General features: G+C 50.3%; 1 protein-coding gene across 2 annotated transcripts in view; it reads left to right on the top strand.

Moving 5' to 3' along the window:
- The window catches only part of HGSNAT (heparan-alpha-glucosaminide N-acetyltransferase), a 33,730-nt gene extending 9,730 nt beyond the window's left edge, over nucleotides 1-24,000 (top strand). Inside the window, exons 3-18 of one of the 2 annotated variants that reach the window (XM_061404632.1) lie at nucleotides 2,401-2,537; nucleotides 2,761-2,882; nucleotides 5,320-5,389; nucleotides 9,762-9,831; nucleotides 10,470-10,567; nucleotides 12,462-12,538; nucleotides 13,150-13,180; nucleotides 14,289-14,449; nucleotides 15,569-15,684; nucleotides 17,682-17,803; nucleotides 18,209-18,335; nucleotides 19,405-19,491; nucleotides 21,050-21,127; nucleotides 21,994-22,064; nucleotides 22,157-22,269; nucleotides 22,920-24,000. In XM_061404632.1, coding sequence (XP_061260616.1) covers nucleotides 2,401-2,537; nucleotides 2,761-2,882; nucleotides 5,320-5,389; nucleotides 9,762-9,831; nucleotides 10,470-10,567; nucleotides 12,462-12,538; nucleotides 13,150-13,180; nucleotides 14,289-14,449; nucleotides 15,569-15,684; nucleotides 17,682-17,803; nucleotides 18,209-18,335; nucleotides 19,405-19,491; nucleotides 21,050-21,127; nucleotides 21,994-22,064; nucleotides 22,157-22,269; nucleotides 22,920-23,101 — 1,662 coding nt within the window. In that variant the 3' untranslated portion in view covers nucleotides 23,102-24,000. The remainder of the gene's footprint in view (nucleotides 1-2,400; nucleotides 2,538-2,760; nucleotides 2,883-5,319; nucleotides 5,390-9,761; nucleotides 9,832-10,469; nucleotides 10,568-12,461; nucleotides 12,539-13,149; nucleotides 13,181-14,288; nucleotides 14,450-15,568; nucleotides 15,685-17,681; nucleotides 17,804-18,208; nucleotides 18,336-19,404; nucleotides 19,492-21,049; nucleotides 21,128-21,993; nucleotides 22,065-22,156; nucleotides 22,270-22,919) is intronic. The other variant, XM_061404633.1, reaches the window with a different exon arrangement.
- The last annotated feature ends 1,745 nt before the right edge of the window (nucleotides 24,001-25,745 follow it).

The following is a 25,745-nucleotide window of genomic DNA, read 5'->3' on the forward strand; positions in this document are numbered from 1 at the left end:
ATTCCACATGCTGTGCGGTGTGGCCAAAAAAAAAAAGAAATTGAGGACATAAACAGATCAGCAACTGATTAAGAAATCTGGAAAATTATAGGAAATTTCTCCGCATAAAAATAGATCATTTTTTCCTTCATTTTCAAATAATAAATAATTCTAAATCTATATAAGTGAAAGAGAAAGTGCTAGTCGCTCGATCGTGTCCAACTCTTCGAGACCCCATGGACTGCAGCCTACCAGGCTCCTCCCTCCATGGGATTCTCCAGGCAAGAGTACTGGAGTGGGGTGCCATTGCCTTCTCCAGGGGATCTTCCCGACCCAGGGATCGAACCCAGGGTCTCCCGCATTCCAGGTAGATGCTTTAACCTCTGAGCCACCAGGGAAGCCCACCTATAAATCTATATAAACCCACTCTAAATATAACAACTATTAAAAAAATGATGGCTTGATACCTGATTCATTCTGCAGGGCTTTAATCTTAAAACCTATCAAAGAAATGAGAAGAAATGCAGGTCAGTGTTTCACCCTAACCCTAACCCTTAAACTTGTATCAGGTAGAATAAGTTAGCATACTGAGAGATTTAGGATGACTTATATTGTCATCCTTGAGGGATCTATAAGAAGTCATATATATGGACAACAATCAAATTTTAATGGAAAGATTATAGTCTAAATGGGGAGATAGCCATCGCACAGTGATGTGATGATTAAACATAGGAAAAATGGCAGAACTTCCCAAATTAGTTTATACAGTCAACACAGTTGCTGTTAATACATCAATGGATACTTTATAGAAGCTCCATAAAAAGAATTCCAAATTATATGAAAGAGTTTAAGTGGGCAAGTGAATCAGAGGATGGCCCGAAAGTGAACAGATGGTCCAGAGCCTTGCTCTGCCCGATGAGGTGCCTCGCAGAGCACAGTGGTGAGTGCAGCCAGAGAGAGAGAAACGAGGACAAGTGGGCCAAACTGAGTGTGACAGGTAGACTCTTAACTTACGTATCAGTTTGACATACTACAGTGCAAACCATGGGAAAGGCATCTGGAGTTATCTGATACCATCTATCAAATACCCCAAGTAGATTCAAGTAAAAAAACCTACAAATTAAAGAAAAAACGCAGAATACATCTTTATGCTCATGAAGCAACAGAAGAAATAACACGCCAGAGCAGCGTGAGTGTATAGGGCTTTATAGACAACAGAGTGTAGCAGCATGAAAGCGCGAGTGGGGAGTGTTTGAGAGAGTTAGAAGCTTAATGTTGCGGTACGTGAGGACAGATTTCTAAGATTATGTTTGAGGGAACTAGGTGTCTAACGTGGTTCACACCATAGGGAACATAAAAGAGTCAAAGAAAATTGAATTATTTAATGTACTGATAGGGGCTTCCGTGGGGCTCAGCAGTAAAGAATCTGCTTGACCATGCAGGAGATGCGGATTCAATCTCTGGGTTGAGAAGATCCCCTGGAGAAGGAAATGGCAGCCCACTCCAGTACTCTTGCCTGGAAAATCCCATGGACAGAGGAGCCTGGTGGGCTAAGAGTCGGACACGACTGAGCGACTTCACTTTTCACTTTCATGCATTGGAGAAGGAAATGGCAACCCACTCCAGTGTTCTTGCCTGGAGAATCCCAGGGACGGGGAGCCTCGTGGGCTGCCGTCTATGGGGTCACACAGAGTCGGACACGACTGGAGCGACTTAGCAGCAGCAGCAGCAGTGCCTGAACAAAAGGAAGAAGGATGTGACGTCCTGGTCAGGCTCTGAGAAATAAATCTGTTTTAGTTTTTTATTTTATGTGAATGTTGTTTGGCCACGTGTAACAAGAACCATTAAAATGATTTTTTTTTTAAGCCAATAATCTCATTTTTGGAAATTTATCCCAGGGAAAGAATTTAAAGGAATAAGAACATCATGTGTAGATCTTTAAAAACAATATAATTTTTATAAATTATAGGTATACTTATATGTCATATCATTAAATTAGATCTTTCAAAACTATAATTTATGTAAGTTATATACAAAATGATAAAGAAAAGCTTTGAAAGCAGCCTAAATATTCCTGACTATAGTATGTGATGGAACATGATGTATCAATTAATGCAACCTTGATAAATATGCAAGTTGGCTAGAATCATATAAGTTTATTTGTTAAACAATATTAGGCAAAACCATAAAAGGCAATATTTAATGGATGCTCTGTTTGTTAATAACGTGAAGAATTGACCTGTGAATAAAGGTTTGTGTAGTTCTGTAGCAACACCTACTTACATAGACAAATTTTACCTAAATTATTGAAATTTAAAAATTATTTACAAGCATGAAGATGTTTTCTCAGGCCCTTCAGTTGGATATCCGACTACCGCAGACTGCCAGATCCCTAACCCTAGCCTGTGCTTGGATCTCTAGTGTCTGCTCCAGGTTCTGGCCACCGTCTCGCAGAGCAGGAAGGCCGGGCGGCCGGGCATCGCAGCCGTGGCCGTGAGCACCCAGCACGGGTCCATCCTGCAGCTGAACAACACCGCAGAGGACAAGGAAGTCTGTAGGTTCGTACCCGCTTCGATGTGACCTAGTGAAATCCGCAGTTCTCTCTGCTTTTTTTTTTTTTCCTGTTTGGCTTCTAGCTCTTCCTTCTTTCAGAACATCTTTCTGTGTCTTCCCTGGTCTCCATCCAGAGACGCCGCTCACTCTGTCTGGACGGCATCACCAGTATCCAACTCCTTATTTCCTAACCTAATGGTGTTTCTTCATTTTACCTAATCTCTGTAGGCTGGAGTACAAATTTGGAGAATTTGGAAACTATTCTCTCTTGGTAAAGCATGTCCGTGACGGAGTCAGTGAAATTGCATGTGACCTGGTCGTCAACAAGGAGCCAGTCGACAGTAACCTTCGTACGTACATGCTCTTGCTTGATTTCGAGAGTTTGCATTTTCAACCGTTTCAGTTTTTGAGTATTGTTTGCAACATGTTGTGTAATTCAAACCCTGGATTACAGGTTGTCTGTCTCATTATGGCATGTTTATAGTGTATTTATTGTGCCATTGGTATATACTAAGAAAATTACGTGATACATAAAAATATTTGATATATCCACATATTCTCATAGTTGATTTAATTTTGAAGCATAAATAAGCCAAAAAAAGTTAATGCAGTGGAAAGAAACTAGAAATTGGCTAGCAATCTGGCAGTTGACTGTCAAGTATCTTTCCTTGTTTTAGGATTTAGAATACAGTGTTTTCTGTATGTGTCTTTGACAGTTCAGACATCCTCTTGGGTTCTGAAGGAGTTGTTCAGTCTCTAATAACTCCTCTGGAGGAAATGAGTCATTCCGGGTCCCCAGTAGATAGTATCAGAAGTCCCTGGGGCTGTTCCAGACAGTAAGTACTGTTCGCAGTGATGCTGTTGAAGACTGGTTGGTTGTGTCAGAAGAACATTAGTAAGAGGCAACGTGAAAGGGCCAATGTGGGAAGATTCAGTCATTAAAAGAATAATGAAGTAATTGATGGAAACACCCTGAACATAACAAAAACCAATGAGTTCACTATGAAGCTAAAAAGCACAAAGCCCCCATCCCCAAACAGAAACAATATTTTGGTTGCCTTTGGGAGTGACAGGGACACGTGGTGTTAACTGCTGCAATTAAAATAGTGGAAAAGCAGGAACATCTGTTCTGCCTTTCCTGTTTTTGACTGTATTTTAGGATAACGGAGTAGTCTAGGTGAAGAGGGTAAATTCTTTACAGAAGAATCCAGCTAATAGTGTGGCAGAATATTTTGCAACACCCAATGAAATCATCTATTTAGGCAAAAACTGTGAGTGGATGGAACCATGCGATGAAAGGGGGACTTTACACGGGAGGGGTCAGGCCTCCACCCCCTGAATGTGGGCATCAGGTGTACGGTGGGCAGCAGGAGTTGCTACTGATGGGACACGTTGGTGAAGACGCCGCACCTGCGGAGCATCCCTGCCGGGAAAGTGGGCCTTCTCGACCAAGGCTGAACAGGTGACTTCCCATCTGCAGAACACTCAGAGGACAGAGGAGCAAGATCAGTGACACCGGGTGGAAGCGCCCTGGCAGATCTAGACCGAGAATGAGACGCCTGATAGGAGACGGCCAACCTCGTGTCAGTCAAGTCCGTGACTGTGGACGAACGCACAAGACTTAAGAAACATAACACGTGCAAGGTGTGAGCCTCGCCTCGGTCCTGATTTGAACACACGGACTACAAAATGTGTCTTCAAGACAACTGGAAAAATTTGAATATGGAGTCAGTATTAGCCAGGGAGTTATTAATTTTGTATCACATTGTGCCTATACAGCAAAAGGTCCATTTTTAAGAAACTTTTCATTTTGAAATAGCTTTAGACTCATGGAAACATTGCAAGGAAGCGTTCCCATATGCCCTTCGGCCAGCTTCCCCTCAGCCCCTGAACTGTATAATCACAGTACCGTGATCCCTCGTATAGTTTCTGAAACCAGGCGCCTAACGAGCACCCAGTGCTGTGAGCTGAGCTTCGGACTTCACAGGCTTCTCCAGCTGTCTTCTAGTGTCCTTTCCCCGTCCAGGGTTCCAGGGCACTTAGTGGTCAGGTCTCCCAGGCCTCCTCTAAACCAGTCTCGTCTCTTCTAATCAGGCTTTCTTGATCTTTGACCACCTTGACGCTTTTGAAGAAGACTGGCCAGTTGTCTTCTTCCTTGGGTTTGCTTGCTGCCTTCCTGTGACCAGGGAGAGGCTGTGTGTCTTTAACAGAGTCCTGTGGAAGTGACGCTGTGTCCTCTCGGGGTGGGGGGGTCAGGTCAAGGGTTGCATGATGTTAAATATGTACATCCCAAAGATGTGGGAATGAAATAACTGATGTCAGGGATTTGCCTAAAAGACTTCAGGCAAAAGAAAAAGGAGAATGAAGATGAAGCAAGAGTGGCAATGCTTGAAATTCTAGAGTCTAGGCTAAAAGTGTATGTGGGCTTATTATACAGTTTTGAGTATGTTTGCTATTTCTCAGGATGAAAATTAGCACTTTAGTCATGAATCGTATTCTCAATTGTTAGTAAGAAATTTCACATAAGGGATATAGGCCTTCTCTTCATGTTGCCATTTTTTATTTGTTTGCATTTTTTCTTTTTTTAACTTTTCCATTTATTGAAGTACAGTTGATTTACAATGTTAATTTCTACTGTACAGCAAAGGTGACTCAGTTGTACGTATAAATACATTCTTCTTCATACTCTGTTTGCATTTTTCATTCACAGATAACTGCAATGACACGACAGCCTTGCTGCTTGTGACCACACTTGTGGTGATGACGTGTTTCCTTTGATTTTTGCAGCTGTGGGTATCGCGTTCCTTGTCGGCATGGTGCTCGCCATCGTGGTGTCCTTCCTGAGATTCCTGCTGAGGTAAGTTGCTGCAGGCACGCTGGGGAAAGTAGTATAGAAAAAAATGTGTTCAGAAAGGGTAGTTTGATCATTATTCCTGGATTAAATGAAAATTTACTGTGTCCACCACGCCATCCTAGGTGTTAGGGATTCAGTGTCGAGTAAGAGATGGCCTCTGACTTCAAGGAAATAATCACCTAGTTGGCATGGATCTTTACCTTCAATTCTCCCACGTGGCTGAAACGTAGAAGAAAATGCTTGAGCAATCACTGTTTCCTGGAGGACTCACATCCTGCTTCGTGGCATGTGGAAGTGGCCTGTGATGGTTTTGGGAGATGCTGACACCCTGACTCTCTTCTTCCTCTCAGCTCTGAGCCCTGAGGCTGTGCCTCCGGCCCCAGCTCCTGCAGCCAGGACCTCCCACCTCGGGGTAGACTCTCCCTTGGTTAGGGTCAGCCAGCTTGGAGAGGGAATTCCTTCCCCTCTGCTGGTAAACGGCCATTCTGGTGAGTGGATCTGTGAACTGGAGAAGAAAAAGAAAGTGAACTAGACTCAGGCCAGCACAGCTTCTTTCCAAGGGAAGGTCTTTCCTCTTAGAAGGAATAGGATTGCATTTTTGCATGCTCAGCCGGTGAGAGTCTCAGGAAACACCACATGATTCTCTTGGTGAGCCGGATCCAATCTGGAAGAAAGAACTTAGAAAGCATGTGCTTCCATGGCGGAGAACCCTGGCTGTGCAGGAGAGCTGCCTGCCACCGAGCAGATGGTTAGCCTCACTGCCTTTCAGGCAGCGCAGTCCTCGCAGAGGAGGTGCATCTCTTTGAATGTTGATGAGATACAAATAATGTTCCAGTTTCTGAGAGTGTTTTCATTTGGTGTGGGTTTTTTTTTTTTTTTTGGCGAGCTGGGTCTTCATTGCTGCTCGTGGGCTTTCTCTAGTTGCGACAAATGGGGGCTAATCTCTAGTTGCAGCACGCAGGCTTCTCACTGCGGTGGCTTCTCTTGTTGCCGAGCACTGGCAGGGTGTGCGGCCTCAGTAGTTGGGGCTCACGGGCTTAGTTGCCCCACAGCCTGCGGGATCTTCCTGGACCAGGGACCGGACCTGTGTCCCCTGCATCGGCAGGTGGATTCTTAACCACTGGACCACCAAGAAGTCCTCATTTGCTGCGTTTCATGTGAATGTGTCTGTTGCATCAAGTTTGAAGTAGTAGCTAGCTGGCATCAGGCTCCTGCAAAGACAAGAACTTCCCCTGCCCTGTAGTGGAACTGAAACTCCTTTCGCACATGATTCTGCCTTCGCAGCCTGCGGGCAGATGCTCCTGTGGGCAAAGCAGAAGTTCCTTATGTCTCTCCCATCAGCTTCCAGCTGCCCCTGGAAGCCCCAGAAAGTTCAGATGTATGTGAACTAGAAAAGAATCTGAAAAAGTAGTCAGAAAAGAGTATATTGTCTGTTTCCTTTTCACTTGGGGGAACAAGCATGTATAAGAAAATAAGTGCTTTTTCTTTTTCAACTTTAGTTTTTAAACATCTTTGTTGTTGTTGCTCAGTGCTCAGTCGTGTCTGACTCTTTGCGACCCCATGGACTGCAGCACACCAGGCTTCCCTGTCCTTCACCATCTCCTGGAGTTTGCTCAACTCATGGCCATTGAGTCCGTGATGCCATCCAACCATCTCATCCTCTGTCGTCCCCTTCTCCTCCTGCCTTCAACCTTTCCCAGCATCAGGGTCTTTTCAAATGAGTCAGTTCTTTGCATCAGGTGACCAAAGTACTGGAGTTTCAGCTTCAGCATCAGTCCTTCCGATGAATATTCAGGGTTGATTTCCTTTAGGATGGACTGGTTTGATCTCCTTGCTGTCCAAGGGACTCTCAAGAGTTCTTCTCCAAAAAAAAAAAAAAAAAAGAGTTCTTCTCCAGCATCTCAACTTCTCCTTTTTTACCCTTAATTATATGCTTCTCTTTCACAGTTTTTCATGTGACAGTGATATTATTAGTGCTGAATAAACAAAAAATGGGAGTTGACTTGTTGTGGGAAAAAAGAAGAAATTTAAAATATATGCATTGGATACATGGATCATATTTGGATACTGTTTTGAGCAATTAATTTGCAAAAAGGATAGGAAAATTGAACTGGCTGGGGTTTTTTTGGGGTGGGGGTGCTTGGCTTACAGAATCTTGATCTTAGTTCACCCACCAAAGATCAAACCCATGCCCCCTTCAGTGAGAGTGCAGAGTCCTAAATCACTGGACTGCCAGGAGATTCCGTGTGTCCTACTTTAGACTTCCCGTAGCAGTGATAACCGTGTTGGGCTTTCTCTTTCTGAGCTCACTTCGTATGATCGTCTCTAGGTCCATTCATGTGGCTGCAAATGGCTTTATTTCATTCATTTCTGTTTTTTCATGGCTGAGTGGCATCCACTGTGTATATGTACCACAGCGTCTTTATCTGTTCCTCCATTGTTTGTTTCTTTGTTACTGAATTGTAAGAACTGCCTGTATATTTTGGAAATCAAGCTCTTCTCAGTCACATCATTTGCAAATATGTTCTCCTAGTCTGTAGGCTGTCTTTCACTTTGTTCGTGGTTTGCTTTGCTGTGCAAAAGCTTGTAAGTGTAATTATTTTTGCTTTCATTTCTATTGCGTTGGGAGAGTAACCTGAGAAAGCTCGGGTGCAATTAATGTCAAAGAATGTTTTGCATATATTTTCTTCTAAGATTTTTATGGTGGCCTGTCTTATATTTAAGTCCTTAAGCCATTTTGATTTATTTTTGTGAATAGCCTGAGGGTGCCTCTAGCTCCATTAATTTACATTTAGGGTGGAGAAATATCAATAAAATCAGAATCGAGAGAAAGTTACCCGTTCACCTTGACACTCTTGTTTTTGCTGGTTTTCTTTATTGATATTTTTGAAACTTAAATTATTGAAGTATAATTGATTTACAGTGTGTGTTAATCTTTGCTGTACAGCAAAGTGACTCAGTTATATATATACACACGCATATATAGACATTCTTTTTCATGTTCTTTTCCATTATGGTTTATCACAGGAGGCTGAGTGTAGTTCCCTGTGCCCTACAGCAGTCCTTGCTGTTTCTCTGTTCTGTATACTGTGTACCAATTTGCATCTGCCGCTGCATCCCTCCCCTGCCCTCCATCCTCCTTGGCAACCACGGGTCTCTGTCTGTGAGCCTGTTTCTGATTCAGAGATACGTTCCACGTGGAAGTGGGGCCCCGCGGCGTTTGTCTTTCTCTGCCTGGCTTCCTTCACTTGGTGTGATCACCTCTGGGTCCCTCCTGCTCCCGCTCCGCTCCTGCCGCTCTGGTCGCGGTGCCTCAGCCTCCCAGGGCCGCAGACACTGAGGTCCCGTTGCTGCCTTGAGCACGGTCTGTTGTTGCGCCCCCTGCTGTTCTAACTTTAACCAGAACTCCAGCGGCGGGGACTAGCGATGCCGTTTGCCCTCACGACGTTCTAGGAAGGCTCTGTCTTTTTTTTTTTTAATTTTATTTTATTTTTAAACTTTACAATATTGTATTAGTTTTACCAAATATCGAAATGAATCTGCCACAGGTATACCCGCGTTCCCCATCCTGAACCCTCCTCCCTCCTCCCTCCCCTCCCCTCCCTCTGGGTCATCCCAGTGCACCAGCCCCAAGCATCCAGTACCGTGCATCGAACCTGGACAGGCGACTCATTTCATACATGATATTATACATGTTTCAATGTTATTCTCCCAAATCTTCCCACCCTCTCCCTCTCCCACAGAGTCCATAAGACTGATCTATACATCGGTGTCTTTTTTGCTGTCTCGTACACAGGGTTATTGTTACCATCTTTCTAAATTCCATATATATGCGTTAGTATACTGTATTGGTGTTTTTCTTTCTGGCTTACTTCACTCTGTATAATAGGCTCCAGTCTCATCCATCTCATTAGAACTGATTCAAATGTATTCTTTTTAATGGCTGAGTAATACTCCATTGTGTATATGTACCACAGCTTTCTTATCCATTCATCTGCTGATGGGCATCTAGGTTGCTTCCATGTCCTGGCTATTATAAACTGCTGCGATGAACATTGGGGTACATATGTCTCTTTCCCTTCTGGTTTCCTCAGTGTGTATGCCCAGCAGTGGGATTGCTGGATCATAAGGCAGTTCTATTTCCAGTTTTTTAAGGCTCTGTCTTTACTCCTGCTTCCTCCCCGAGGCAACCACGCTGCCCTGCACTTGAAAGAACCGCTGCTGTAAACTTTGGTTTCTACTTCTGTTTCGTTGAAAACGGAAAATGTTTGATTCTTTGACTTTATAGAATATGAGCTTTCATTTTCTTTCAGCATAATATTCTGAAAATTCTGCCCAAGAAAATAAATTAACCAGGCCTTTTATCTGTTGACAGTTTGGAAGACTTTCAGAATTGGATTTCTAAAGCAATCAATTCTCGGGAAACCGATCGCCTCATCAATTCTGTGAGTGATGAGAATGTGTCTTGTGCACTCTGGGTGTCTTCCTCGATTCGGAATTTACAGTCCCTCAGGTAGTCATCTAGACCGTCTTACGTGTGCATGGCCAGGCCGAGTGTCCTGCGTTCTTGACCACCAGAAGGCCCCTCCAGCCCCTGTGAAGGGCGCCCCCTCCTCTTTCTTTGTGAGACTGGAGCTCGGGCTCTATGGTGATGCTCGGTGTGGACACTGTCCACTCCGCAGGTGGCACTGTTCAATCGACCCAGTTAAGTAGAGAGTGTCAGGATTAAAACAAAAGAATGAGAGACATGAGTATTAACTCTGTACACGAGACGGCCAGCCGTGGTGATGAAATGTCCTGTCCCGTGTTGATGAGTCCCTTATGGATGCATCGAGTCCACTTGCGGGCATCCCCACGGGTGTTCTTGTCCCAGACATCCTTGTGGTTGTTTATCAGCCCAGCCTCTCAGTAGAGGTGCGAAACCCTCATCTCTAGGTGGGTCTTTACAGAAGCAAGTGAAAGCATCGTCCAGCCACAGTGATCCTCGGCTTTCACTCTGCTGATTTCTGCCCTAAAAGCAGAAAAGTCTGGTTTACTCTTTCACATCATGAACTGTTTGCATTTTTCTCCCCTTTTATGGAAGGAGCTGGGGTCCCCGAGCAGGGCGAGTGACCCCCAACCAGAGGCCTGGCGTCGGTCGGCGGCCCCGCTGCGCCTCCGCTGCGTGGACACGTTCCGAGGGTACGTGGGTTCCTGGTGGCGCGTGGCCTCCGGTGGCACGTTCACGCGCACACACACTTGCCGTAGGAGGTATTTCAGGCAGCCTTTGCTCTTGAGGCTGGGGAAGGTCTCCTGCTGTAAAGCTACATTGGCAGCCTCTCCCAAAATGAGAGTGTCATGAGAGCCAGGTGGATGGGTCACTCGGAGCAGCGGGGGGAGAGGCCGAGACTCGCCTCCCGGGGGCCTGGGAGCTGCTGGGGGTCACTCCCCCTGCGAGGAGCTGCCCCGGGCACCCTTGTCCGCTCAGCAGCTGCACAGATGGGCCAGTGCCCCAGGCTGGAAATGGAACGCGGGGCAGCCTTGTCCTCCTTCTCCACTCGCAGAACAGCTCAAACATCAGGCCCTTTTGATAGCAAACCCAGAGTCACGCGTTCCAGAATGGCAGCCAGGACCAGACGCTGACAATAAGGCCTGAGACCATGTGGCCAAGAAGAAACCTCTAGGTGTGAGGTCTGGTCTTCTCTTGCTCCCCACTGAGGCCTTTCAGAACCCTTTCAGGGCTCCCCTGACCCCGCCTCCCCAGGGCTCTGAATGCCCCTCTCTGTGTGTCTGCAGCCAGGCAGCAGCGACAGTAACGATGCTAATAACCATCGTAACGCGGGGTCCTCCCGTGCGCCAGGCCCGGTTCCACCTCGTCTTCATCTTTTCATCCCTCAGCAGTCCTGTGAAGTATATACTTCCTAAAACGTCCCTGTTTCTCATGGAGCAGTTGAGCCTCAGAGTTGAGTAATCTGCCCGAGGTCACACAGGGACCACGTGGGATGTGAATGCAGTCGGCTGGGCTGCAGTGTGCTGTGCTTCGTTGCTCAGTCGTGTCTGACTCTTTGTGACCCCATAGACTGTAGCCCCCGCTAAGCTCCCCTGTTCATGGGATTCTTCAGGCAAGAATCCTGGAGTGGGGTGCCATGCCCTCCTCCAGGGATCTTCCCAACCCAGGGATCGAACTCAGGTTTCCCACCTTGCAGGCGGATTCTTTACCAGCTGAGCCACCAAGGAAGCCCAAGAATACTGGAGTGGGTAGCCTATCCCTTCTCCAGGGAATCTCCCTGACCCAGGGATCAAACCAGGGTTTCCTGCATTGCAGGTGGAGTCTTTACCAGCTAAGCCACCAGGGAAGCCCAAGAATACTGGAGTGGGTAGCCTGTCCCTTCTCCAGGGGAATCTCCCCAACCTGGGGATCGAACTGGGGTCTCATGCATTGCAGGCGGATGTTTTACCAGCTGAGCTACCTGGTGATTTCTGGGCTCCAGATTTCCCACAAATCACCCCGCTGACACACTCCTGTCTTTATTCCCCACATTCTGGGGAACTGGCATCAAACAGCAGCATAGGCAGAATCTGTCTTACTGTATTCCTCTCTCTTCTGGAGATGTTCCCGGGTGTTCAGGGCTGACGCTGATTTAGTGCTGAGATGTTTCAAGCACGGGTTCAGCGCGGTGATGGATGTAACTCTCTGTCATGGTCCCCAGTCGGGTGTCCTGCCTTCTCTCAGAATTGATGGGAGGCTCACCCGAGGTCCAGTGGATCCAAGAAAGAGGAAGCCAGGTCTTGACCCGAAAGACTCTCCCCTCCCACTACAGTTCCTTAACCTGAAACGCTTAAGCAGTTAGCACGAAACAGAGTGACGGGGAATGTTTGCTCCGTTTTCAAATCCCAGGGTGTAGTGGCGCTTTTTCTTCAGGCATCGTGTCGGAAATGGCAGAGAGGACTTTTGTGCCGGGTCCTCCCTGCGGTGCTGAGAAGCGGGAGTTTCTCGCTCTTGAAGGGTCTGCCCACAATCAGGGCGGCACTGCGTCCTGCAGCCAGGCGTCCCGGGCAACGGCCGGGCCCTGAGCGCGTGTCTGTCACTTTGCAGGATGGCGCTCATCCTCATGGTCTTCGTGAACTATGGAGGCGGGAAGTACTGGTACTTCAAGCACTCGAGCTGGAACGGTGAGCCCCTGCCCGGGGTCGCCTGGCTGACTCGGGCCCCTCCAGTGCCCCCCAGAGGCCCCAGAGATGCGTCCCCACGGACGGCACCTTAGACCATTGCCTCAGCCTTCAGTTTCCTTCTCCCTTTTGTGTACCCTGGCTCCACAATGCTTCCTTGTCATCCCAGAGGTCTGCAGAGGTTGGTGCCAGGATGTGGCCTCTGCAGAGGGTGTTAGAACGTGGATATAAGGTCCTCATCCTATTCTAGGTGCGCCTTGTGCCACAGCCTCGTGGGCGCTGCGCCCTGAGACACATGGTCCTCTTGGGGACGCCGTGGATCTGGGGGTCTGAGTGATGCTGCATCGTGGCTGTGAATCTGGCTGGGAGGAGGTGGGTTTAGGATGAGTTTTGAGTAGCACTCCCTGAGATCGTAGACCGTCCACATACTTCTGTCCAGGCTGGAAGTATGGAAGCGCCCCCGGCCAGCCCCCAGCCCGAGAGTCAGGGAGCCCGGTGCTGCTTGGAGGGGTTTTCCTGGGGACGTGCCCGGGCAGTGAGAGATGGACGCCGTCCCGGGTCGGGGAGCGCCACAGCTCCGGGCCCTTCCTCACTTTCACGCTTGTGTCCTGCAGGGCTGACGGTGGCCGACCTTGTGTTCCCATGGTGAGTTGTAGACCCACCGCCCGCTCTTCGTGGCCCAGCCGCCAGCTTTGGTTTCCCGCTGATGCTGGACCTTCCTGACCCTGGCCCTGAGTTCCGGCGGCGGGCCTGTGCTGCCCCCGGCCTCCGTGTGATGAATTCCTCCCAAAAGCTGGGTTCCCGCACAGTTCTAACACCTGGCATAGTGCTGTCTAAGACACGTGCGCATAAAAGATGGGTGACTTCAGAGGGAACGTTTCGTTAGTGTGCATATGATGTGGGAGATGCTAGAATCTTGTGGAAAGTCATAAATTCTGAATATTCCACTGATCCTGAAAATACATGTGAAAATCTTATTTCCTAAAAGGTACGCAGTATATCGGTAGCAGGGATTTCTGATAAAGTCTGCTAATGTGTATAACAGTTAACGATAGTAGTGAATTAAACTCTAAAATGATAGTGGAGTAAGCCTGGCTGTCTCCAGCTGTTCCCTTGGTTGAAGGACCCTGACTTCCCGTACAGCGCGGGTTTTGTGTCTGCCGACACTTTGAACGACTTCCCTCCATCATTTGGAGGTGTTCGTAGAACCGGCCGTGGGTTCCTCTCTTTGGTCCTCGGTGTTTCCTTGCTGATATGAACTTAGGTTTCTCTGGGCTGGTGAAGAGTTCCTTTATGTTAATTTTTTAAAATTGAAGTGTAGTTGATGTTCAACATGATATAAGTCTGTGCCGTATATGTGTGTACTATATGTATATATACGTGTGTATAGTACATGTACATATGTATATACGTCTATATACTATAGGGATTCACAATTTAAAAATAGAGGCATGATAAAACACTGGTCACATTCCTTATGTTGCACAGAATATCCTTGGAGCTTATTTTATCATTTGTTTTTGGTGACCGAATGGGGGGATTGTCCATTGTTCCAAAGCGTTTGCTCCTAAGTCAGCATGAGAAGGGGTACAAACCTTTCAGCCCGACACTGGGATTCTTCCTCCACCTCTAAGCTGATGTGGTTTCGAGAAATCATGTGTTGCATCTCTTACATCTTAGGTTATAAAATACTAATGATGTAGAGATGAAAAAGTTGGAAGTGGCCACCTAGTAAGAGCTGTTGTTTTTTCAGGTTTGTGTTTATTATGGGAACTTCGATTTTTCTGTCGATGACTTCCATTCTGCAGCGGGGATGTTCAAAATTCAGACTACTGGGGAAGATCGCATGGAGGAGTTTTCTGTTAATCTGTATAGGAATTTTCGTTGTGAATCCCAATTATTGCCTTGGTCCACGTAAGTATTTTTCCCCTGTTAAAATATATTCAGGTTGAAATAGGGAAAAGATGTGTTATACTTTGAAAGAAACGCAGTTCCTCCGCCTCAAGTTTTGGCTGCAAAAAAGAACAGTTACTTGAAAAGTATATCTAATGCTTGCATGACGTTGGGCGTTGTTATTTGTTTGTTTATTTGGCTGCACCACATGGCATGCAGGGTCTTACTTCCTCAACCGGGGATGGAACTCGCGCCCCCCTGCAGTGAAAGCACAGAGTCTTAACCACTGGATGGCCAGGGAAGTCCCTATTATTATTATCTTGGAATTTTAGGCCTGAAAGGTGCCTCCAAGTCCAGGCAAACCCTTCTGTACAAAGGAAGGCCTTGGGGTGGGGAGAGCGAGGTGCTGTGTCCGAGTGTAGGGAGGGGCAGGGTCGGGCCAGACCAGCCGCTGGTCCCCGTTGCCGCCCTCCTGCCGCTTCGGTGTCACCCGCTCTCACGGTGAGGCTGCCCTTCCAGGGCTCCCCCTGCGTGTGGCTGCGCCTCGCTGCGAGGAGGCAGTGACGCCTCTGCCGTGTTGGAGAGGCGTGAGAGGGGCAGGACGGCGGGGGAAAGGGTGTGAGCCCCGTGCTGGGGCAGCGCTGGAGCAGAGGCCGCGGGCTGCAGAGGGCTCACTCTCGCTCGCGGAAGGGGACACATTCACCCGGCAGCCGGCAGGGGAACCCTTGGCAGGAGGCGCCGAGGCTTTGGGCAATGGGAGGAGGTGGAGCCCCGAGGGACTTGGGCTCAGTGGGCTCAGCGGGGCTCTGCAGGGCACACACCTGTGGGGCAGGGAGAGCCCAGCCCGTGCCAGGGCTGCAGGCCCCCCCAGGCTGGCAGTTGGATCCTCAGCCCTGACGGGAGAAGGTCGGGAGGGGGCCTCCCTGTGTCCCCACGCCGAGCGGGACCCTCAGCTGCTCTGCGCCCAGCCTCCCTGCTTGGTGCGAGCGGAGCCCCTGACCACCTGGGCTCTCATCTCCATAAGCTGAAAAAACAGACTTCCTTGGGCGCGGGAGAGGTCTGTCTGCCCCACGGGAGAAGGTGGTGGTGTGTGGGGTCAGCGAGCGGTGCTGGCTGACGCCCCTGCCCGGTGCCCCGCAGTGTCCTGGGAGAAGGCGCGCATCCCCGGCGTGCTCCAGCGCCTGGGGGCCACCTACTTCGTGGTCGCCGTGTTGGAGCTGCTCTTTGCCAAGCCCGTGCCTGAGACCTGCGCCTCGGTGAGCAACCCTGTCTTTATAAAGAAGGAAGGGTCCCTGTATAAGTGCCAGAACCTTCTTTAGTTCTCAGCACCTTACCAAAGAGAACGAGACTCTAACTCTATTGCAAAGCATATTTTTTCTCTTCAAGTAGTTATTTTTATTTAGTCTTTATATCCCTCTTTTTTTTTAATTGAGATCAAGAACACATACCATGAGCGCTACCCTCTTAATAAATGTTCAGTTTCCATTAATCAGTGCACTTTGACGGCGTTGCACAGCAGCACCATCATCTGCTGCACCAGCCCAGCCTCTCGGGGCATCGCTGCCAGCGTTTCAGTCTCCTCCTGGAAACCTCATAGAACGTTCTCTGTCCACACAGAGGCTGCAGAGGTTCGACCTGGAAGGTGCCAGGTCTGCCCTGGGCTTCTTCCTGTTTCTTTGTAAGGCGGATGTGTCTCGCCTCCTGCAGTATTACTTTCTGTCTTCTTATACATTGCCGAGTTCAGTTTACTCAGATGACAGCTATTTTTTTTTGTCCCCCCTGGTGGAGGCAAAGCTTTAGGTGGAAATGTTTAAATCTTTCCATGTGGCTCCTACTTCCCAGTAAGCGTATTAGCTGTATAAGCTGTATTTGTTCCCGCTCCTTCCTATGTAATTAGCAAACGCATCCCTGAATCCCGGGCTCTCTGGGTTCTTCCTGTAAGGCTTCCTCGGTGTGTGTTGCTGGAGTGCGTTTACCTGGCACTCCTTTACCCCACTCCCCCCAGCGGCCCCCTGCCCACGCCCCGTGCCCTCTGCTGCAGGCTCCTGAAGGCACAGTGGGGCTGCCGTGCTCGCCTGGATGTGACCTTGGTAGCCGTGGGGGACTTGAGGGTCTGCGAGGCTCATCCAGGCCCCCGTGGTAGAGCCAGGAGCTGTGGGTACACCAGGAGCAGGTGGGCTGTACCCCTTGTTCCTTCAACCAGCAGAGCTCCCAAAGCTGAAATTTCATTTTCCTTTTTAAAATTCAGTTGTATTTCTTTTTAAAATAATAACTTTATTGAGATATAGTTCACATCCCATAAAACTCACACCCTTGAGGTGTAAAATTGAGGGACATTTGGTATAGTCACAGAGTTGTGCAGTCATCACCACTGTCTAATTCTGGAATAGTTTCATCATTACCCCCGGAAAACACCCTGTCTCACTCCCAGCCACTCCCCAACCCTAGGTCCCCCGGCCCTAGACAACCCCTAATCTGCTGTCTGTCTGTTGATCTGCCTGTTCTGGACATGTCATAGACATGGAATTACATGTCATAGACATGGAATCTCACAGTACGTGGCTTCTCATGTCCGGCTTCTTTCATTTAGCAGAATATTTTTTGAGGTTTATCCATGTTATGCCATGAGTACTTGACTCCTTTTTACTCCTGAATAACATTCTGTTTTCTGAATGTAACATATTTTGTATTCATTCATCAGTTGATGGACAGTTGACCTGTTTTCAGTTTTTGGCTGCTATGAATAATGATTCCGTGTCCATTCGTGTACATGTTTCTGTATGAACATCTCTTTTTAAATCGCTTGGATACAAGAGTAGAATTTTCCACTGATAACTTCTGCACTAACATTTTACTGTGACATGTCATATGCTGTGCTTAGTCACTCAGTCGTGTCCGACTCTTTGCAACCCCATGGCCTGTATCCTGCCAGGCTCCTCTGTCCATGGGATTCTCCAGGCAAAAATACTTGAGTGGGTTGCTGTGCCCTGCTCCAGGGGCTCTTTCCCACCCAGGAATCGAACCTGGATGTCTTGCATCGCAGGCAGATTCTTTGCCAGCTGAGCTACCAAGGAAGCCCATGTCACAGAGGTGGCGTATCTGCGTTTGGAATAAACACACATCTGTTCTGTGTTACCACCATCAAGGCCGCGAGGAGCCTCCCAGGAGCGTCCTGAATACATGTGCAGCTGCACCTTATTTCCCATTCTGCCTGAGTTCACACGTGTTCTTTATGTGCGGCCCCTCCCCCCAGGAGAGAAGCTGCTTTTCTCTGCTGGACATCACGGCCAGTTGGCCCCAGTGGCTCTTCGTGCTGATACTGGAAGGCGTCTGGCTGGCCTTGACCTTCTTCTTACCGGTTCCCGGGTGCCCCACGTGAGGAGCCCTGCGGGGAACCAACCCCGTTTGCACGGCTGTTTCTGCCAAGTCGGAGCCTCTGGGTTCCAGCTGTCAGCCTGCCCATGTCGGGACCTCCTTCCTCTCTGTCCTCCTTGAAGACTCCCTGGTGTCGGGGCAGGGGAGGAGGGGGTGGAATGCGTGTCCAGAGGCCCGTCTCTGGCAGGTCTCCCAGGGTCAGCGGGAGTGCGGATGGACTTTGGGCCGCCGCCTCTGTCTCACCCCTGGGGCGGCCAGGGAGTCAGGGGCTTTGCAGGGGGTGTGCACAGCACTCAGGGCGGGCGGGAGTTGGCGGCGCTTCGGGGGTGTGGTGGGCACGCACATGGCCCGTGCGCAGCCCTCCCCCATGCCTGGCGGGTGAAGCCCGTGTTCTCGCCTCCTCAGCGGTTACCTGGGGCCCGGTGGCATCGGAGACGGGGGCAGGTACCGGAACTGCACGGGCGGCGCCGCGGGCTACGTGGACCGTCTGCTCCTGGGTGACCAGCATCTCTACCAGCACCCTTCCTCCGCTGTGAGTGGGCGCCGCCTGGACAGGATGGAGCCTGAGGGGCGGAAAGGGGGCGGCCAGCCCCCAGCTGCAACCGAGGAGTAGACTAGGGCGGAGCCAAGCTGTGTCTGAAGTTGGCTGACCTAAGAGACCTCACTGTGTTGGTCGTGGGCGGTGTGTTTCTTTGGCTTTTAAAGGGGGGCTCCCCGGCACCAGGTGTGCGCGAGGTGCTTTCCCGTGGGTCTCAGGTCCAGGGTAGGGTGGGCGGTTCCAACAGGGGAGGTCTGGAGGAGCTGGAGGAAGTGTGGGGCTGGAGGAAGCAGGACCGGGCAGGGGGACTGTCACACGCAGACCCCGCTGGTGTCCTGGGGGCCGGGACAGCCCCTCAGAGGTGTTCTCAGTGGGGTGGGTGCGGGATCAGGCCCTTGACATCCCTGGTGGGGTGTGGGTGGCCTAGCAAGGGGGTGACTTTCCAGAGCTGGCTCCCTTCAGGGACAAACCCAGGAGCAGCTGAGAGCTTTCCACCATTACTACTTCGGGATGCTCTCCTCCCCAGAGGGGTGGGACGAGCTGGGGCGGGAGAGCTGGGTGATGCCCCCAGCATCCATGACAATAACTGGCTCCAGATTTCTGCCTTTTCTACAATAACCATTTCTTTTATAATGAAATAGTACAAATGTATTTTTAAATGTTATTTGCCTTGAAAGAGGAAAGGAAGAAGTCAAAGTCACAATAGGCTTGATCCCAAAGGATAAACCTGAAAAGTAAAAGATACCATAGTGTTTGAAGCTGGCTAGGGATGTGTTGTGTCAGGGGCATGGGTCCCAGTATCATCTCCTGGATCACCTGAGGTCAAGGTGGCTGCCCTGCACCAGGGCTCACATCTGCGTTTCCTTCCACACAGCACACACTTTCTTGGCCAGAAGTTGGCCACAAGTTGGCAGTGAATTTCTGACCACAAGTTGGCAGTGAATTTCTGCAGCGAAACCAAACACATTGACTGCTGGGGTGTAATGAAGTTTGTATTTCGTCTGCGAGTTGTTTGTGTGTGTTTTCGGTCAGTTAGTGAGTCCTGCCTTCTCGTCCTGTTCAGGTGCTTTATCACACCGAGGTGGCCTATGACCCAGAGGGCATCTTGGGGACCATCAACTCCATCGTGATGGCGTTTTTGGGAGTTCAGGTATTTGTTCATTTCATGAGAATGCGTGTTCCTGACAGTTTGTGACTATTGGTTCATCACTCAGCCACATGTCCGTTTGACTAAAAGAAGTCGTTGGAAGCACGATCTTCTGTGTAATTCAGGCCTAATAAATTCTGCTTCTGTTTGGCAGATCATCACAACTAGAGGGCGCTAAAAGTTAGCGCGCTCATATAATTAGGTGTCGTTCCGGTGGTCTCAGAAGGTGTTACTCACATGGCTCGTCTCGGCCGTGGGAACAGCAGCCCCAGGGTGAGAGGTGTCCCTGCTGGGCTGGACCGCGTCTGGAAGGTCACCTGTCACCCTTTCTTCCGCGTGCACGTCACACAGTTTCAGATTACGCATACTCTTTGCCCGAGCCAGTACCCGTGGCTCTCGGTTTCTCAGAGACAATTATGTTAAGATTCTGAGCAGCCCAGACTTTCCTTCCTGAAATTCTCCTGATTTGGTGTCGGAAACCATTATTTGAGAGGAGATGACTGGGAGGGGAAAGACCACATACCCCTTCCTGGGGGACCTCTGTGATGCTTAAACTGTTCTGCGTGTGGCTGCAGAGTCCTCCAGATGTGGCGGAACTGGTTTTTTATTTCATTTAAATTTACACTTGAACAGTCACAGGTGGCCAGTGGCTCCTGGGTAGGACAGTGCGGGTCTGCAGTATTTACATTTTGGTGGTTCAGTAATTTCCTGGGTGGGGATGCTGCCTACTGTAGAGTTTACATTGCTGCTTTTATTAGTAAATGCATTTAACCCCCCCATATGCTCTCCAGGTAAATCTGTGCGTGCCCTAACTCTGGTAAGGAGTGCTGACCGCCACCCGTGCCTGGACCCTGCACACCCACTGGGCCGTCCGGGGAGTGTTTCTGTACCCCATGTGCTTCAATAGCATTTATATAAGTTAATAGCACCCAAATAAGTTAATTCACGTAAGGCTCCAAGAACAGGACATTCATAAGTTTTAGCTCTTATAAATTATTAACACTTTCTTCAGTGTTTTCAGAAAATCCTAATTTGGGGGGTGGTTTATGCAAAGTGCAGATTTTTCTGTTTTTAAAGTGTTCCCTGCCTCTGGGTCCACACTGCCTCTGTCCCCCTTCTCTACCCCTGACAGAGGGGGCCATCCAGCAGCCCAGCCTGAGCTGGTCCCTGGTTACGTGGCGGGGGGAGTGACTTTGCTTGGCTCCCATCGCCTGTGGGAGAAGGCTCGTGCCGCCTGCTCCCTCCTTCCCACCTCTGACCCCCTGGGCCTTTCCGAACCACCTGCAGCCCAGCAGGGCGGCCGTGTGCTTTCACCGTGCGACACGCTGCGTGCCTGCTGTTCCTGCCTCGCGCTCGTGGCCTCAGCCCGGCAGCGCGTCCTCTGCGCGGCCCCCTCCCCAGTGGTCCCTGCGCCTCTGGCCCCCACTAGCCAAGGGCAGGGGACCATTCATTCCCTGGTAACCGCAGTGCCTGCAGGCGAGTCTGTCGTGGAACACTGGGTGAATATGAAATAAGAATCCCCTCAGCTGGTTCTCTTGGACACCTGCATTTTCTTCCCCAGGCAGGGAAGATACTCCTGTATTACAAGGACCAGACCAGAGGCATCCTGATCAGATTTGCTGCCTGGGGTTGTCTTCTTGTAAGTCACCCCCTCCCTCACTGAAGTTCCTTCCCTTCACACATTCACGTTTCAAAGAAAGAAAACATTTAGCTCTGGGGTCACAGCCGTCGGGCCAGAACATTCTTCACTTCATCATCCCGAGGCCTAAATGCTCAGGTTGGTTTTCTTAGAAGTCTCTTTAAGGAAGTCAGTGAACCCATGAGGTAACAGAGCGGAGGGGTGGATTCTGGGGGGGCCTTTGCCAGTAGGACCTGGCCCCTGATAGCAGGTCGGCAGGTGGCAGAAGAGAAGCCTAGCGTTCCTCTCCCCTCTGACCCTGCGGTTGTGTTTCCTCCGAGGATTCACTCCAGCTGATCAGCTCGTTTACCTTCAACTCAGGGCAGTGCTGAGAAGGCGCTTTGTGGAGAGTGTTTTTAGCTCTGTATCTTGTTTGGTTATGTAATCATTAGTTTTGTTCTGGCTGTGCTGGGCTCTCATTGCTGTGCTCGGGCGTTTCTCTAGGTGTGGCGGGTGGGGCTACTCTAGTTAGCGTCTCATCCCGGGGACTTCTCTCGTTGCAGAGCGCTGGCTGTAGGGTGTGTGGGCTCAGTCGTGTGGTGCGCAGGCTTATTTGCTCCGTGGCATGTGGACTCTGCCCGGACCAGGGATCGAACCTGTGTCCCCTGCATTGCAAGGCGGATTTGTAACCACTGGACCACCAGGGGAGCCCATACTGATACCTTAAACATGTTTTTCTAGATAAAAGAATAAAACGGAGGGCACACTTTCCAGCTTTCCCTAAGCGAGGAAGTCACTCCTGGTTTTCAGTTTGGAACCACCGTTGTTTCTGGAGATGAGGGAAAAAACTTTTAACATTTTTCTCCCCACCCCATCCCCACCTCCAGGGGCTTGTTTCTGTGGCTCTGACGAAAGCATCTGAAAATGAAGGCTTTATTCCAGTAAACAAAAACCTCTGGTAGGTGTGGAAGCCCCGCTGCCGTCACACCTGGGGGTGGGGCGGGCATCCACCGCGCTCTCTGGGGCCCTAAGACGCCCGCTGTCCCCCAGGTCCATCTCCTACGTCACCACGCTGAGCTCCTTGGCCTTCCTCATCCTGCTGGCCCTCTACCCCGTGGTGGATGTCAAGGGGCTGTGGACGGGAGCCCCGTTCTTCTACCCGGGTGAGCCCCCCCGCCCCAGGCTGCGCGGAGGAGGGCACCCAGAGGACCGGCTGGAGGCCGCGAGTGGCCGGTGTGGAGCGTGTCCTGGGGGCCCAGGCAGGCATCGCTGGCTCTGTTCCCAGGCAGCCCCCCATTTTACCGTTTCGTTTGTGGGGTCGTAAACGCACCCGGCTGGCCTCCTCAGGCAGGTCATTGGTTCCGGGCGCTTCACAAAAGGGGCTGTGCCTTCTCATGGAACAACCACCCCCACACATGCACCCTAGAGATGACGCGTGAGTGATGCTAGGCGCCGCCTGGGGACGCTGGGGCCGGTTTAGACGCGCTTCCACCCAAGACGAGAGGCGGCAGACGATTTCAGTGACTCGTTTCAGCCCCGAGTCCAGTAACAGCTACTCTGTCTTGTCCTCGGGTTTTCTGGGTAGAGAAGGTAAGTTAATATTTCTGACTTTCAGGTTTAGTATTCCAGAGTCACACTTGACAAAAGGAGTATTTTCTAACTTTCGGTTGTAATTTACACTCAAATCCTTAACATACCCATCCCTTATATCTCTGGGCCATAGCCGATAGCAGAAGTGGGTGCTTTTTCTCTTTTTCCACTGAACCAAAGTCAAATGTCCAGAGTTAGGCGGATGACCACTGTGTCTCCCCAGGGATGAACTCGATCCTGGTGTACGTGGGACATGAGGTCTTCGCCAACTACTTCCCTTTCCAGTGGAAGCTGGGGGACCAGCAGTCACACAAGGAGCACCTCGTGCAGAACATGGTCGCCACCGCCCTGTGGGTGCTCATCGCCTTCGCCCTCTATAAGAAGAAGGTGTTCTGGAAAATCTGAGGCCCCAGCCGAGATGTGTTCCTGGCAGAATGGCTGGGCCCCGGGGATCACTGACAGGAGTCCTTGCTTATAAAACAGATGGGCTGTGTGTTTCCCAGTTAAGGGGGCGATGCGGACGTGCTCAGGCTGGTTGACTGGGACACAACTCATCCAACTTGGCCTGTGTACACAGAGCTCAAACAGCTGAACCATAATTGTCTTTTCTCTCCATCTGCTGTGTGCACGGCTGCCTCTGGAACTTCATTCTAAGGCTGTGTGGTTGAATTTTTCACAAGGGATGACCAGGCGCCTTTGCTTCTGTGCCGGATGAAGCTGCATCATCCATGTTTCCCTGCAGCCTTGTCTTCCCACGCTTGTCCACAGAGACCAAGATGCCACCATCGCTGTCGTGTCTGACTGTGAAGCTCACTGGGTGTCACGTGTAGTAACATAGTCTACTATATTTTGGTTACGTAGTTTAATATTCCAAGAAAGTCCAAGTAATACCCTTTCAGATCCGTAAGGTATGGGTGGGTCTAAAAAAATGCCTTTCCCTCAGAAGCCAATGTCTGCATTTCCCCACTTGAAAAATAAGTGAAACTGTAGACGTGTGATTCCTGGCCATGCTCACCAACAGTTATCTACTTAGGCACCTCCCTGAGCTCATCACCTCTCCATCTGTCTGCCCACCCGCCTCTCACCCGTCTGTCTGTCTGTGTATCTGGAGGGGGAGGGTCCCCTGAGCCATCCTCTGTCTCTAGGAAGAGAGGAGCCCGCTCGCTCTGCCATCCTCACCAGGCAGGTCCGCTCTAGCCCTGAGACCCAGTGGGGTGGGAGGCATCAGTGGCTTTCCTGAAATCCTTAGAAGAGATCATTTTGTTACTGAAAATGCTTCAAAATAAATGATGTTTAAAAAGCTCTCACTGGAGTGACTCCTTTCAGAATGACCCTCCACGGCAGAGGCAGCTTTCCTGCTTGGAATCACCAAACTAAAGCATCGTTTGTCGGGCGCGAAGGCGGAGAACACAGAGGACCAGCACTCCCGTGATGCAGGGTCCTGTGTCCAGGGCTTCTCTGTGACAGAAAGGTCGCACTGCAGAGCATCCTCGTGTGATGAAGTGGGCTCACCTCAGCCTGTCCCCTGGCGTCAGCTGTCGCCCCGTGGATGACGTGCTTTCCAGCTACCCTGTCTCTGCCCCAACTTACATCCCAACTTGTACCTGCCCGCCCGAGGATGCCTCCACCTGCATGACCGCCAGCATCCGGGCAACCCCCGCCCCCGTCTTCCGCAGAACTTTCCAGCTCGGGCTGCCGCAGCTCTGCACACAGCTGACCCTCCGTCTCCCGGCTTCACCCGCCTTCCCTCCTGTCTGCCCCTTTCCCGCGTTCAGTCGTCGCAGAGTCTTCTCAGGTCTGTCCCCGGCTCCCACCCGGAAGTCCTCATTCTCATGGTCACCGCCTGCTCCTCTTGCCCAGACCCTTGGAATAGTTTCTGAACTGGCCTCCCTCCCTGGGTCCCTCCTGTAAAGTCACTGTTCACTGCCCCAGGCCGTGCTGCACCTCACTGTTGGAGGCCCCGGCAGCATCGTGGAGTGGGCTGTGCTGGGAGGATGTGGACAACTTGTCAGAAGGAAAACGCGAGCAGTGTAGGTGGGAAACTGCCATTATCAAGTGTCCCCCTCCGTGTAAAGCCAGGGCTGCCCCTCAGTCCTGTTTACCATATCTGTTCCCACAGCATCAGAACCAGGTTCCTGTTACCCTTTGCGGTGTAGCCAACTGTCAGCCCCGGGTGGTGGAAATTCAGAAACTGAGGCACTTAGATGACCTGTTTGCAGAGTTGACTTACATTATTTTTTCACAAGGCCTGATCAGTTAGTTCATAGAGCTGTGATTGCTTTAATTTTCCAACAATAAAAGCCTTTTGGCGTTTGAGGGGTGGGGGGGAATGGATTATACTTCATAAAGCAGTGTCGCGGTGCTTAGTTGCTCGGTCGTGTCTCACTCTTTGTGATCCTGTGGACTGTAGCCCACCAGGCTCCTCTGTCCGTGGGATTCTCCAGGCAAGAATACTGGAGTGGGTGGCCATGCCCTCCTCCAGGGGATCTTCCTGACCCAGGGATCGAAACCGTTTCCTGTGTCTCCTGCATTGGCAGGCAGATTGAGTCATGGGGGACGCTCTCAGATCAAATGCCTTCCTTGCAAGAACTTCCCCTGGAGCTGGAACAGTGCTGTGGGCAGGCAAAACCGTCCCTGGCTGAGCCCAGAGCACCTGCCTGGCTTCCTCCCAGCCCTTGGATGTGCCTCCTAGTTCCAGCGCCACTTCCCACCTCCTCAGGGAGCTGGGCCTCTGGCGTCTGACTGTGACTAGTGGTCCTGTTCTACTTTTTTCTTCTTCATTTTCTGTCGACATCTGAGCTGTCACACTCACCCCCTGCCTCTAGGGCACCTTCTCTCATCTCCTGTTCTTATCCCAAAGTAATATTTTTTTCCTCTGTGTCCTCTAATATGTGACTGGGGTCAGCCTCGCAGCGTGATCGCTTTCTGCCCTGCACGACAGTCATCTAGGCACTGGACCGGCCTCCCGCGCTGGACCATAGCTCGTGGAGGGTGAGGCCTTGCCCATTTGCACGTTCTTCAAGTGCAGACGCCGTGCCCGGGCCCCATG

Source organism: Bos javanicus, chromosome 27 (genome assembly GCF_032452875.1).
Source record: "Bos javanicus breed banteng chromosome 27, ARS-OSU_banteng_1.0, whole genome shotgun sequence".
NCBI lineage: Eukaryota > Metazoa > Chordata > Mammalia > Artiodactyla > Bovidae > Bos > Bos javanicus.